Here is a 12,565-nt window from a genome sequence, read left to right as displayed (position 1 = left end):
CCAGGGTTGGACCACAAGCCTGTCCATCTTTGTCATTCAGTGATATGATTAGCTTAATTGGAAACACATTGAAATTGCTGAGGCAAGCTTGAACTGTATAAGATGCTATACTAGACAGCCAATTGCAATGGGATAACTTGGCACTGATGACCAACAGTAATCAGGGTGTGCTCCATGTTTAAACTGTACAAGACATTCTGAAGCTGTGTGCGCCTTATCGCTCTGGAGAAATGAAGCTGTACTGAAAATAAAGGTCACCTGAAACTACCCCGTGACTCAGACTCTCATTGGAAAATATGAGATCGAACACTAGTTGAGTAAATTCTTCTTCCTTGTGCAGATTTAAGTGTCACTATGGCAATATTGTTCACATATAATAATTACTGCTTTGCAATCCTACAGATTTGGATTTGCTTAAACTAAAAATTGCCTGACCTACAGAACCAGAAAATAATGACAGTAAAGATAGAACCTCAGGGTGGGATGCAGAAAGAACACAGCAGGTGGAAGAACTGATGGAGAAAATAGCACGTGCTTGAAATTAAGTTCGGAGGAAAATAAACTGTTGATCTTTGTAGCTTAATATTTCTGACTTACTGTATTTAAATGGAAACTCTGTCTTAATCTAAACAGTCATAGAGTCAAACAGTATGGAAACAACTTGTCCATGCTGACCAAGTTTCCCAAACTAAAATTAGTCCCACTTGCCTACATTTGGCACATATCCCTCTAAACCGTTCCTATTCATGAACCTATTCAAATGTCTTTTAAAATGTTCTAACTGTACCTCCATCTATCATTTCCTCAGGCAGGTCATTCCACATACAAACCAACCTGTGAGAAAAATGTGCCCCTCATGTCCCTTTTAAATTTTTCTCCTCTCACTTTAAAAATAAGCCCCCATATTTGAACTTTCCCACCCTAGGGAAAAAACCTTTGCTATTCATTGTATCTATCCCCCTCATGATTCCAAAAGCCTTTAGAGGTTATCCCTCAACCTCCCACACTCCAGCGAAAAAAGTACCATCCTATCCAGCCTCTGCTTAGAACTCAAACCCTTCAGTCCCAGCACCAGCCTGGTAAATCTTTTCTGAACCCTCTCAAGTTTAACACCATTTTTCCTATAGCAGGGTGACCAGAACTGTACACAGTACTCCAAAAGTGGCCTAACTAACGCCCTGTACAACCTCAACATGATGCCCCAACTCCTATGCTCAATGGTCAGAGCAATGAAAGCAAGCATGCTAAACACATTCTTAACCACTCGTCTATCTGTGATGCAACTTTCAGAAGTACGTACCTGAACCTCTAAAGTCTCTCTGTTTGACACCACAGTCCAGGGCCCCACCATTAACTATTATACTCAAAAACTTTAAAAATTATTGTAAAAATGTAGTTTGTATTTATTAAATTTAGGCCCAGAATTTAATTTCTCAGAAACTGATATAAACCAAACAACATTATAGGAATTAATATTTTACTATTGTGACTACTTTTACCTGAAAAAGTTCTTGATACAGCAGCCTTTCCCTACTTTAGTACCAACCGTGCCAATGACTTATCCATCTAATAGTTTAAAAATTGAGAAAGCTTAGCAAACAGCCATTGTACATTGTACAAGGATAGCAGCAGCACTGAAATAGAAAACTGGAGGTAAATCTGACAGCAGAGGTTAGATTAATTTAATCTAGGGTCTGAAAAGCTGTGATGTTACAACAAAAGTAACAGTTCTGCATTCACCTTACTAATTGAATCAGTTCAATTCAAACTACGGTATGCTGTGCTTCGGGTTGAAGAGTCTGCCAGAACAAAACTCGAACAAACCAGACACTATTTTAATGGTGCAAGAGAACAACACTTTCTGAATTCAGTGCAGCTTCAGCACTTCCTCCTTTTTAAGCCACATGCTTAGGACGTGACCAAAAGCAACATTGCAGATGTACAGGGGAAAGAAAAGCAGTGGAGTGGAATGTTCAGGATGATGGTGGATAATGAAAGATTATGGGTTTGAGTTCTGAGGAGAGGCTGGTACTTTTTTCACTGGAGTGTGGGAAGTGGAGGGGTAATCTCTATAAAGATTTTTAAAATCATGAGGGGGATAGATGAGATGAATAGCAAAGGTCTTTTCCTTAGGGTGTGGGAGTTCAAATGTAGAGGGCATATTTTTAAAGTGAGAAGAGAAAGATCTAAAAGAGACCCGAGGGGCACCTTTTCCACACAGGGTGGTTTGTATGTGTAATGACCTGACAGAGGAAATGATAGAGGTACAGTTAAAACATTTAAAAGACTTTGGATAGGTGCACAAATAGGAAAGGTTTAGAGGGATATATGCCAAATTATGCAAGAGATTACGTTCTGGGGTAGAGGGGGAAAGTAGAGGCTGGGCATTAGGGTATTAACGACTTGGAGAAGAAGGTGGCTATAAAAGGTGGAGAGTGAAAAAAGTTAGGTTTAGATGAGGAAATTGGGAAATAGTGTTCAGAATTTGGGATGGATTAGTGTGGTTGCGGACCTTAGATTTCTTATTCAGCTGGAAAGAGCAAAAATGCAATGAGTCGAACTGGCAATGAGACAGCATCAGCTAATAAACAGAAACAGATTTATTAAACCCATGGACTTTACCGGCGATAATTAACAATGGGTTTGTACTCATCCCTGAGTGAATGGGTAACAGGAGTTCAGAGACTAGAGATTCTCAGCATGTATGAGTTGTATGCCCCTTACATTATAAGCTCCAACAGGCATCATTTACATCATGCTGGGAGAGGTGGGGAGCTGCAAGTGGAACAACCGGAAGCTGCTGCTTTTCTCTCAGAGCAGCAAACCAACCTCAGACCTGTGGTTCATTGTCACAGGTAGACTGGGTGGTTAAGAAGGCGTTTAACCTGTTTGCTTTCATTGTTCAGACCACTGAGCATAGGAGTTGGGGCGTCATGTGAGGTTGTACAGAACGTTGGTGGGGCTACTTTTGGAGTACTGTGTACAACTCAGGTTTGGTTTCAACTCCTAGCTTGGGGTTTTTCTTCATCTGAGACTCATTGAAAAATTTGGATCTAAGCCCTTATTTTGGGTCTACTATCTTACATTCAGAAAGGCAAATTAAACTCTACCTTTTGTGGAAGGTGGAAAATTGTCAGATTATATCTACCAAACAAAGTAAGTTTGACGTCTGTGCCCTGATCCAAAAACGAACCAACTCAGGCTCTGACAAATAATTACAAAGGCAGGAATACTTAATAGATATATCAGAATTTCAGTTACATTGCCTTCAGAATGCATGTTTGCACTGACTTTTCAGCAACAGGAGGATTGGTCAATAAATGCTGGCTTATCCAACAATGCCTGTATTCTGGGAACAAATAAAAATACAAACTTAAAATTGTAGACAAGAATTGTTTTGTTTACCTAATTATAACTCACCATAACTTAAAGTGGTGAAGTTAACTTCAGAACTATTTGTGCCTCCTTTCACTGTTGATGCCATGACACGTACCACATACAAAGTATTGCCTTTTAACGAAGTCAGCTCATGCTCTTGACACATTGCATCAACAACAATACTTAGACCTAGGAATTAGAAACAACTTGTGAAACTCCTATCAAATTAAAATTAAAAAACTGAAGACCTGCACACAAAGCATAAAGACAAGTGGTCAGAAAACAGTTATCAATTATTTTATAAAAAAAATCCACAAATTTTACAAAAAGTAACCATGATATGAAGAGAGCGTTGAGGCATGTGCATAAGAGCAAGTATCCTTTTTATTTTTTAGTTTTATTTTCTTGCAATGCCATTCAACCTTTCTGGCCCAGGAATGGAATAATTGTGGAATCCGCACCTGTAAGGAGTAAACTGTTGTCAGAGATGTTAAATCTTTCTAATTTTAAATGCTTTTTTTTTTAAAGAAAAGTTTTTTCTATTTGGAAGCTAAGTTTTCCTTTTTCTTTGTACCTTTTTTTTTTAAAAACACCAATTCAGCCGATTTCCTTTTACCATCATCTGTTGCTTCTCAAACTGCTTTAGTTAAAGGGAAAGACTTTGGTCTTATTATTCCCCATGCTCGATGTACCTTAATAGCAGCTTGCATTTTCAGCTATTTGCATTGCACTCATCTTGGAGCAAAATGGCGAGGGAAATATCTGACTAACAGAGTCTGGTCCAGCAAATTCTAGACCAATATTTCAATTGGAAACTGCAGAGAACATTGCACCAGGGATGACATCAGTTACAACTCAGCAAGTCCTTGCTGTAATCAAACTTATGTAAGGAACTCTCATATTAAAGGTGATCTTTCTCCGCTTCTCTCTGTAGCTGTAACACTATATTCTGCATTCTGTTCTATTACCCTGATATACTTATGCAAGGTATGATTTACCTGCATAGCATGCAAAACAATATTTATTACTGTATTTTGGTATATGACAGTAATGAATTAAATCATTATGGTACCAATGAGGTCATTCAGCCCTTCATGTCCTTTCTGGTTGACTATCTAAAAACTTGCATTCCATGCAATTACTGTAGGATAAGACAGTGCCTTATAGTACGTAATTACTGTCTCAACACTTCACATTCATCTGTTCCCATGAACTGATTGCATAATTGGTAAAGTTATAAAACAACAAATTATTCCTCTATCATATTTTCAGACACTCACACTTTTCTTTTTTCATTTAAACTCATGCAGACAGAGGGGACAAGTTTTCCAACCAATGGTAATCAGTTAGCATTAAAGTAGTTGCTAAACTGATTTTTAAAAAATGATTGACTTTAAAAGCCTGATTATTAAAAGCTTTGCCTTAAAAATATATTCAGATCTTTCATTTTTACTTAAAAATGCCTCAACCTTAACTTTTATGCTTTTGTAACGTAAACCTGTGATATTTCAATGCACACGTTAAAACAGAATTATCTTAATGGGTCAGCAAAAGTAATACTGCAACAGGCACTTAGTGGAAAGGAAAAGTAACAGCTAAGTATTTTATTGTTAGAAAGAATCCTCTAATAGTTTCTGTAAAATTCCAGTTTTAAACAGCAAAATGTTTTGGCATAAGACAATAAATTTTGATAATTTAGTTTTTAAAGGAACATCTCACTTTTTAAAATATCAATATACATCATGATTGAATACAAGCTAATAGGAATAAGCTATGAACTGATTTCAAAATAGACTGATCAAGTTGCTGATTGATGAGCATGTTCTAGTTCCAGGTCATTACATCCTCATCCAATCCATTCCACTTTGATTATTGTTTTGCAGCTCAGAAAGTTAAGAAGAAATTCCATCAAGCAGTGTGGAAAAGAGCTTAAAAATTCTTATGTTTGCTGTGACATCATTTCACTTTGCATGATTCTGTTACATCAGACTTGGCTCTGAGGTAGTATTATTTTCTCATTCAAAGGCTTAAAGACCAACACCAGGATTTTAGCACAAGGCTGACAAACCTGTGCTGAAATGAGGCAAGGCTGTATCCGTGAAAGTAAGATGTTAATTCAAGTTCTGATTTACATAAAAATGTCCATTGACATTATTTAAATAGAAGACGGAATTACCCTCGTATCATAACTAAAAACTTTATTGATAATCAGCTAAACAAATTATATGCCCACATATCACCATGCTTTTTGTGGGATCTTCCTATACACATAGCCTAAATAAACTACAAAGTGCACTTATAATCACAAATAAAGTATATGAATTTGAAGTACTTTAAATGCAGAACTTAATGTTATGAACACGTAATAAAAATTGCACAGATGTAGCTTTTAACATTTACAACTGAATCCTGCAGAAAATACCAAAATACTAAATACAAGTAAAATTAAAAATAATGCTGTAAGTTCAGTATTTCTGAAATGGCAATCTAGACCATTTGAGTTGAAGAGTCTTTCCAAAACCATTGCATTGTAGACATTTCATTTAAAGAAATGTGTGAATATTATCTTTTTGCTTACTTGTTTCATTTGCAGTGCAACTCCTATAAAATATGGTGTAATGTGTGATGAAACCACGTTGTTCATTGACAGGAATTTCACTCCACATCAATTTGACTTCTTTTTTCCCCACGTGCTTCAGATGAACTAAAGGACCACTTGCTGGACCTAAGAAATGGAAAGATCTAGCTTTTACCACAGCTTGTACAGTGTAAAATATTCAGGTTGTAAAAGCAATTCTATATTTTCAGGCATCTTCTTATCTAACCTTTCCTACTCCAATTATTCTGCTAAACATGTTATCATCTATTAAAAATCATGGGCGTTTCATTTTGTGCTCATCAGGGAAAGATCAGTATTAGTATTTGCGTACTGTGCCACTTTATGGGGAATCTAATGGCACATAGAACATAACAGCACAGTACAGGCCCTTCGGCCCTCGATGTTGCGCCAACCTGTGAAACCAATCTGAAGCCCATCTAACCTAAACTATTCCATTATCATCCATATGTTTATCCAATGACCATTTAAATGCCCTTAAAGTTGGCGAGTCTACTACTTTTGCAGGCAGGGCATTCCACGCCCTTACTACTCTCTGAGTAAAGAACCTACCTCTGACATCTGTCCTATATCTATCACCCCTCAATTTAAAGCTATGTCCCCTCGTGCTAGCCACCACCATCCGAGGAAAAAGGCTCCCACTGTCCACCCTATCTAATCCTCTGATCATCTTGTATGTCTCTATTAAGTCACCTCTTAACCTTCTTCTCTCTAACGAAAACAGCCTCAAGTCCCTCAGCCTTTCAGCCTATCCCTATCTCTGGGCCAGAAAGTCTCAGTTCAAGTCCCACCTGTGTCAGAGGTGTGTCATTACATGTTTGACTAGGTTGTTTAAATTAACTATAGCACTTTAGGCATCAGCTTTTCAAAGCTGCATACAGCAGGAAAAAATACAAAATGAAGAACTCCTACACACACCTTCCACTGATACATACTTCAACCTCAAAATCTCAGAAGTGTACTAAAATTATCAATAAATTTTTCACTTCTCATTCTGCTTAAGTGTCAGTGGCAAGGTGACAATTTTGCTGAGTAGGAATTGGGTTCAAACTAATTTTTAGTAAGGATATGCTTGATGTGTTATATTTTTAAAATCAACCTATTTAGATGTGCTACTTCTGGAGCAGGTAGGACTTGAACCCAGGTTTCTGGCTCAGAGGTAGGGACACTACCACTGGATCACAAAAGTTTCTAATTAGGATGGTCTTTTTTTTTCTAATTAGGATTTTCTGGAAATTGACTAGCCTAACAATGAGGAATTCTTAACAAGGAATTGAACAGTTGCTTCCAGTGATGCTAGTCAGAGTCATATAGCATGGAAACAGACCCTTTGGTCCAACGCATCCAGGCCAATTATGTTCCCAAACTAAACTAGTCCCATTTCCCTGCGTTTAGCATATATCCTTTCAAACCTTTCCTATTCATGTACTTATCCAAATGTCTCTTAAACGTTGTAACTGTACCTGCATACACCTCTTCCTCTGGCAGTTCATTCCACACATAGAATTGTACAGTCACGCAGCAGGGAGACAGACCCTTCAATCCACTAGTCCATGCCAACCATAATCCCAAAGAAAACTAGTCCCACCCAACTGTGCATGGCCTATATTCCTCCAAACCTTTCCTGTTCACGTACTTATCCATGTCTTTTAAACCTTGTACCTGTACTCACATCTACCACTTGCTCTGGAAGTTCATTCCACACCCTGTCTAAAAAAATTTGTCCCTCATGTCTTTTTAAAATCTCTCTCCTCTCACCTTAAAAATGTGCCCTCTAGTATTGAAATACCCCAACCTAGAGATAAGACAACTACCATTAACTCTATCTGTACCCCTCATTATTTTGTAAACTTCTATAAGGTCACCCCTCAACCTGCTACACTCTTTCTCAGCCTATCCAGCCTATTTTTAGAACTCAAACCTGCCATTCCTGGCAACATCTTGGTAAGTCTTTTCTGAACCCTTCCCAACTTTATAAATCCTTCCTGTAGCAGGGTGACTAGAACTGCACATGGTACTCCAGAAGAGGACTCACCAACATCCTGTACAACCTCAACTGGACATCCCAACTCCTATACTCAAAAAAGGTCTGAGCAGTGAAGGCAAGCATGCTAAACACCTTCTTAACCACCCCGTCTACCTGTGATGCAAATTTCAAAGAATTATGCACCTGAACCACCAGGACTCTGTTCTGGAACACTACCTAGTGAGCTCCCTTCTGTAATATGTTCCATTATATATTAAGAAATTCTGATATTCAGTACATGCTATGTAGATGAATTAATTATATATAAACACTGTACAAATGCATTTAATTACTTAAGCTATTTTCTACAAATACGCTCTGCATTTTATTATTATAACTAGTGTGTACGTACGATCCTGCTGCAGATATGCCAGGTTTGAACGTGGAGCTCCTGGTCGACCACTATACATAGGGTATATAGTTATCTTGTAGCGCTTGAATGGCATTATATTATCTGTAGAAGCAATAAATGAAATTCAATTGGAATTTGTACAATTTGAACGACTTTATAGCTATTCCTCATTTAGCACTCCTAGCTGGTTTCTAAAAATAAATCTTGTCGTTAAGTCTTTCCTGTGAAAAAGCAAGTAACCTTACATTTCTGACCTGTATTTTTTTCTTTACAAACCTAATGGCTGCTTTGATCAGCAACTGTGATTGGATGTACTAGGATTAATTCTATGTTTCTGTCCAAGTACCATTACTCCTACCACATGTTTATGAAATCCAGTAAAATAAGTACATCCTCCGAGCGCTTTCTTTTTTTTTTTAAAAAAAAGAAAGGATAAACTTAGTAAGTGCATTATGTAGAGTTTTCTAACCATTTTAAAATTCTAGCTGGACAATTATATATCATTTGTACTTAAATTTCCAATAAGCTCCTCTCAACCAGGAAGATTACAAACCAGAAGCACAAATGTTGAAAATCACTCCCATGTTCTGGCACAAAATCATGGGACAAAAATCAAAATAACTTACAGGCAATCAAACTACACCCTTTGTTCGACAAATATTGATAGAAATGACAGAAATATGCACCTTTTAAAAAAACCTTGCTTGCAGCTTTTTGCGCAGTTTGCCAGTAAAGGGGTTCAGAGCATGAATCTTTGATGGACTCTTCACACCATTCTATCACGTAGCCACTCACTGCAGAGCCAGGCGACTTCCACTCCACCATCAACTGACCATCTTGAGGGTAGGTACTGACATTTTGTACAGGCAGAAATGCTGAAACAGAATAAACACATCTTGCATTGAGAGGAACAATTGCTCCCTTGAATTGAAAGCCAATTTTAAAGCTCTGTTATGGCAATTTTCCTGATTGTAAATCATACATACTTCTGTTAATCTTGACTCACCCATAACATCTCAAAGTCAGAACCCAACTTTTGGGTTCAAGCTCTACTTCAGAGATTGGAATAAATATTCAAGGCTGACACCTGGGACTTACATAACTTACACTTGACTTTTCTTGATTGCATTCAGTGGCATATCAGGGAACAATTTCCCAGTTTTTTCCCCCCGAATTGACCCAATATTTCTTCCTCTCATTTGAAATTTGTAATTACGGTCATCTTGAAACTACAGCTAGATCAAATAATGAATAGTTTTCAAAATTCTTTTGTGATGTGTGTCGCTGCAGGACCAGCATTTCTTGCCCTTGAAAAGATGAAAATGAGCTGCGTGCTTGAATCACTGCATTTCACAGGATACCTGGTCATTGCGAGAGCCCTCCTCACTTCAAAGAATGAAAGTCCAACATGTCCCAACCTCCTTTTCCCCCCTAACTCCACCCACTTCCTCCAAGTGAAAACTGTTGCCACGAAATGTTTTAATGACACCAGCCTTTGGATTCTCTTCTAAAAGTCTTACCACACCACAGGGCTACTCTCTCATTAGGGAGGGGACAAGGGGGAGACACACAACTGGTGGTGGTTTAACCCAAGAATCAACATGCCTCAGATGAGGAGAGAGAGGGGTTGAGAAAAAGGGTGCTTCATGGTAACCTCAGTCAGTGCAGTAACTGAACCCATGCTCTTGGCATCACTCTAAAATCGCCATTCAACCAACTGAGCTATCTCATCCCCTATTCCTGTTGCACATTCCACGAAAGCAACCAGTTGAATACATTTAGTTGCAAGAAGGGCAAAGTATCTTGGAATTTGACTCAAGTGCCTTCACTATCAGGGAACAAGATTTCGTACAGCTTGAACGTCTTGGAAGATTTTCCCAGTTCTGGTTAGTATTCCTCAGGAGATCTAGTGGGTGATAATTTCTCAGCAGTACAAATATGTAGAAGGAATGGATTTGAAAGAATGAATGGTCTATTTTCACATACTATTTTGTATTATATTAAAAGTCTTACCTGATTCTGTTACTGCTGGCAGTATTAAAATTTCATTAGGAGAGTCACCAGCTGAGTTGCTGGCACTAAGTGTGATTTCATACTCCCCGTCAGAAAGGGTAATATTGTATTCTAGTTTTTTTGTTTCAATCTTTTTGATGTTCATGGAACTTTTTTTCTTAATTGTCATTTTGTACTTCAGGATAATCCCATTAGCATCTGACATTTCTAGTTCCTGCAATTTGAAAAATAAAGTTTAAAATCCTTCTAAACTATGTGGAAACTGAGGACTGCACAAACCGATTTTTACAGATATATTTGTACAAAAGGCCAGACTAAAAAGATATAAACATCAACTTTGGCACAATTTAGCTGATATCAAATCACTTACAATGAATAAATGCAGTCTTTCTTTTCTTTTGTTTGCATTTTTAAGGCTTCAAATGTGTGCCTTTTCAGAAGAGTGATTTTTAAAAGAAAGACTCACAGTCAGCTAATTTAATTCATAGCAATTTAATAGTAAAATATAATCCAAACAAAACATTCTGAAGTGTAACATTACTTTTTGAGCAAGAATTTCTTCATGTCCTTCCCTGCATGTTGGAAAGTGATCTCGTTCCAAACATCTCCCACCCAAGAAAGTACATTCCACGTTCCACAAGAATAACAGAATCTGTTGAATCTGCTAGATCAGGTAAAATAACATTGTCTCTTCAAATGACATACACCTGAAGAGAGCCATAGCTATTAAACTGCATTAGATTACCTCCTAGTTTTAGATACTATTCCTGGTACACCACTGATGCTTAACATTGTCCTGTAATTTGATCTCATCTCACCTAAGAACTTTAATATTGTTGCAGAAACCAGTACAGAAGCCTTCCCCACTTTTAGCCACTGCCGGCTTGCTATAGAACAGACCAATCCCATTCCACTGTTCATTATTTCCCTCAAATGAAATCATTCATTGTCTCAGTTTCTATCATTCTTGTCGATATTGAAATTTCAGGCTGTTATCACTCACTGCATATTCTTCCATACGTGCCTTCCTGCATCACTTGCCCATAACACTTACTCCATGGACCTTAAGCCATCATGTACCATCAGCTATTTGCCACAGCTTTTCTAACCTGACAATGTAGCTAATATCTGAATTCTGGAACAATTTTCCTCCATGTGCCCTCATGAATCCTTATCCTTCCTAAACTGTGGGGATTACAACTGGATGCATTTCAGCACTTGTGGTCTAACCAGATTCACCACAACTTCTATAAACTGAAAAACTGTGGATGTTGTAAATCAGGAACAAAATCAGAAGTTGCTGGAAAAGCTCAGGAGGTCTGGCAGCATCTGTGAAGAAAAATCAGCGTTAACGTTTCAGGTCTAGTGACCCTTTCTCAGAAATGGTTCACTCCGGTTTTTCTTCACAGATGCTGCCAGACCTAATGAACTTTTCCAGCAACTTGTTTTTGTTCACCATAACTTCTACTTTTGTACTCAGTATCTCTATTTATGAAGCACAATATTCCAAAATGATTTGCTAATTGCTCTCAACATTTCCTGCCTCAAGGTTGCTTTGTCTCTGACAACTATAGAGCAGTGTCATTAAGCTTTTATTGCCTCTGTCACCCTCTGCCAAAATATAACCTCACACAGTCCTTATTAAATTCCATTTTCCACCTGTCTAACTATTCTGCAAGCACATCCATTGAGCTGCTGCCTATTGCATTCAGTTGATATCATCCTTAATGTCAGCTACACCACCAGGTTTGGCATCATTATCAAAATGTAGCAAATTTTACCCTCTATTCTAATGTCCAAATTATTTGCACATTTAAAAAAAGCAACAATCCAAGCACTGCACCTTGGGAACCATCACTCTCCTCCAGTCTGAAAAACTTAAGGAAATGCAGTTTATTAATTAACTGATTGAATAAGAAGAGGTAGGTATTTGTGCCACAACAGAAAAATCTCAAATTCCATTCCGTTTCACGAGGTTTTGGAATTAATCCTTTTAAATCACAAAAAAAAATTTAGCAATATTTATTTTTATAATCTTAATCTCAGAGGACAAGTGGTCCCTGTATAATTCACTAAGACAGAAAAATTAGAAATAAAATGTATGACAGCTGAAATCTAATTACATAGCAACTTAATTTTTGCAACATTGATATACACAACCATGACTAAATCACCAGAG

At 37.6% G+C, this 12,565-nt stretch overlaps 1 protein-coding gene across 1 annotated transcript in view; it reads right to left on the bottom strand.

Moving 5' to 3' along the window:
* Positions 1-12,565, bottom strand: part of LOC109928336 (interleukin-6 receptor subunit beta-like) — a 54,086-nt gene that overhangs the window by 15,349 nt on the left and 26,172 nt on the right. The window contains exons 9-13 of the mRNA XM_048597354.1: positions 10,387-10,600; positions 9,060-9,248; positions 8,374-8,475; positions 5,957-6,103; positions 3,421-3,567 (exon numbers count right to left, since the gene is read on the bottom strand). Coding sequence (XP_048453311.1) covers positions 3,421-3,567; positions 5,957-6,103; positions 8,374-8,475; positions 9,060-9,248; positions 10,387-10,600 — 799 coding nt within the window. The remainder of the gene's footprint in view (positions 1-3,420; positions 3,568-5,956; positions 6,104-8,373; positions 8,476-9,059; positions 9,249-10,386; positions 10,601-12,565) is intronic.

Source organism: Rhincodon typus, chromosome 1 (assembly GCF_021869965.1).
Source record: "Rhincodon typus isolate 14 chromosome 1, sRhiTyp1.1, whole genome shotgun sequence".
Lineage (NCBI taxonomy): Eukaryota > Metazoa > Chordata > Chondrichthyes > Orectolobiformes > Rhincodontidae > Rhincodon > Rhincodon typus.
The sequence above is the reverse complement of the archived record's forward strand: the minus strand, read 5'-3'. Positions and strand labels throughout refer to the sequence as shown.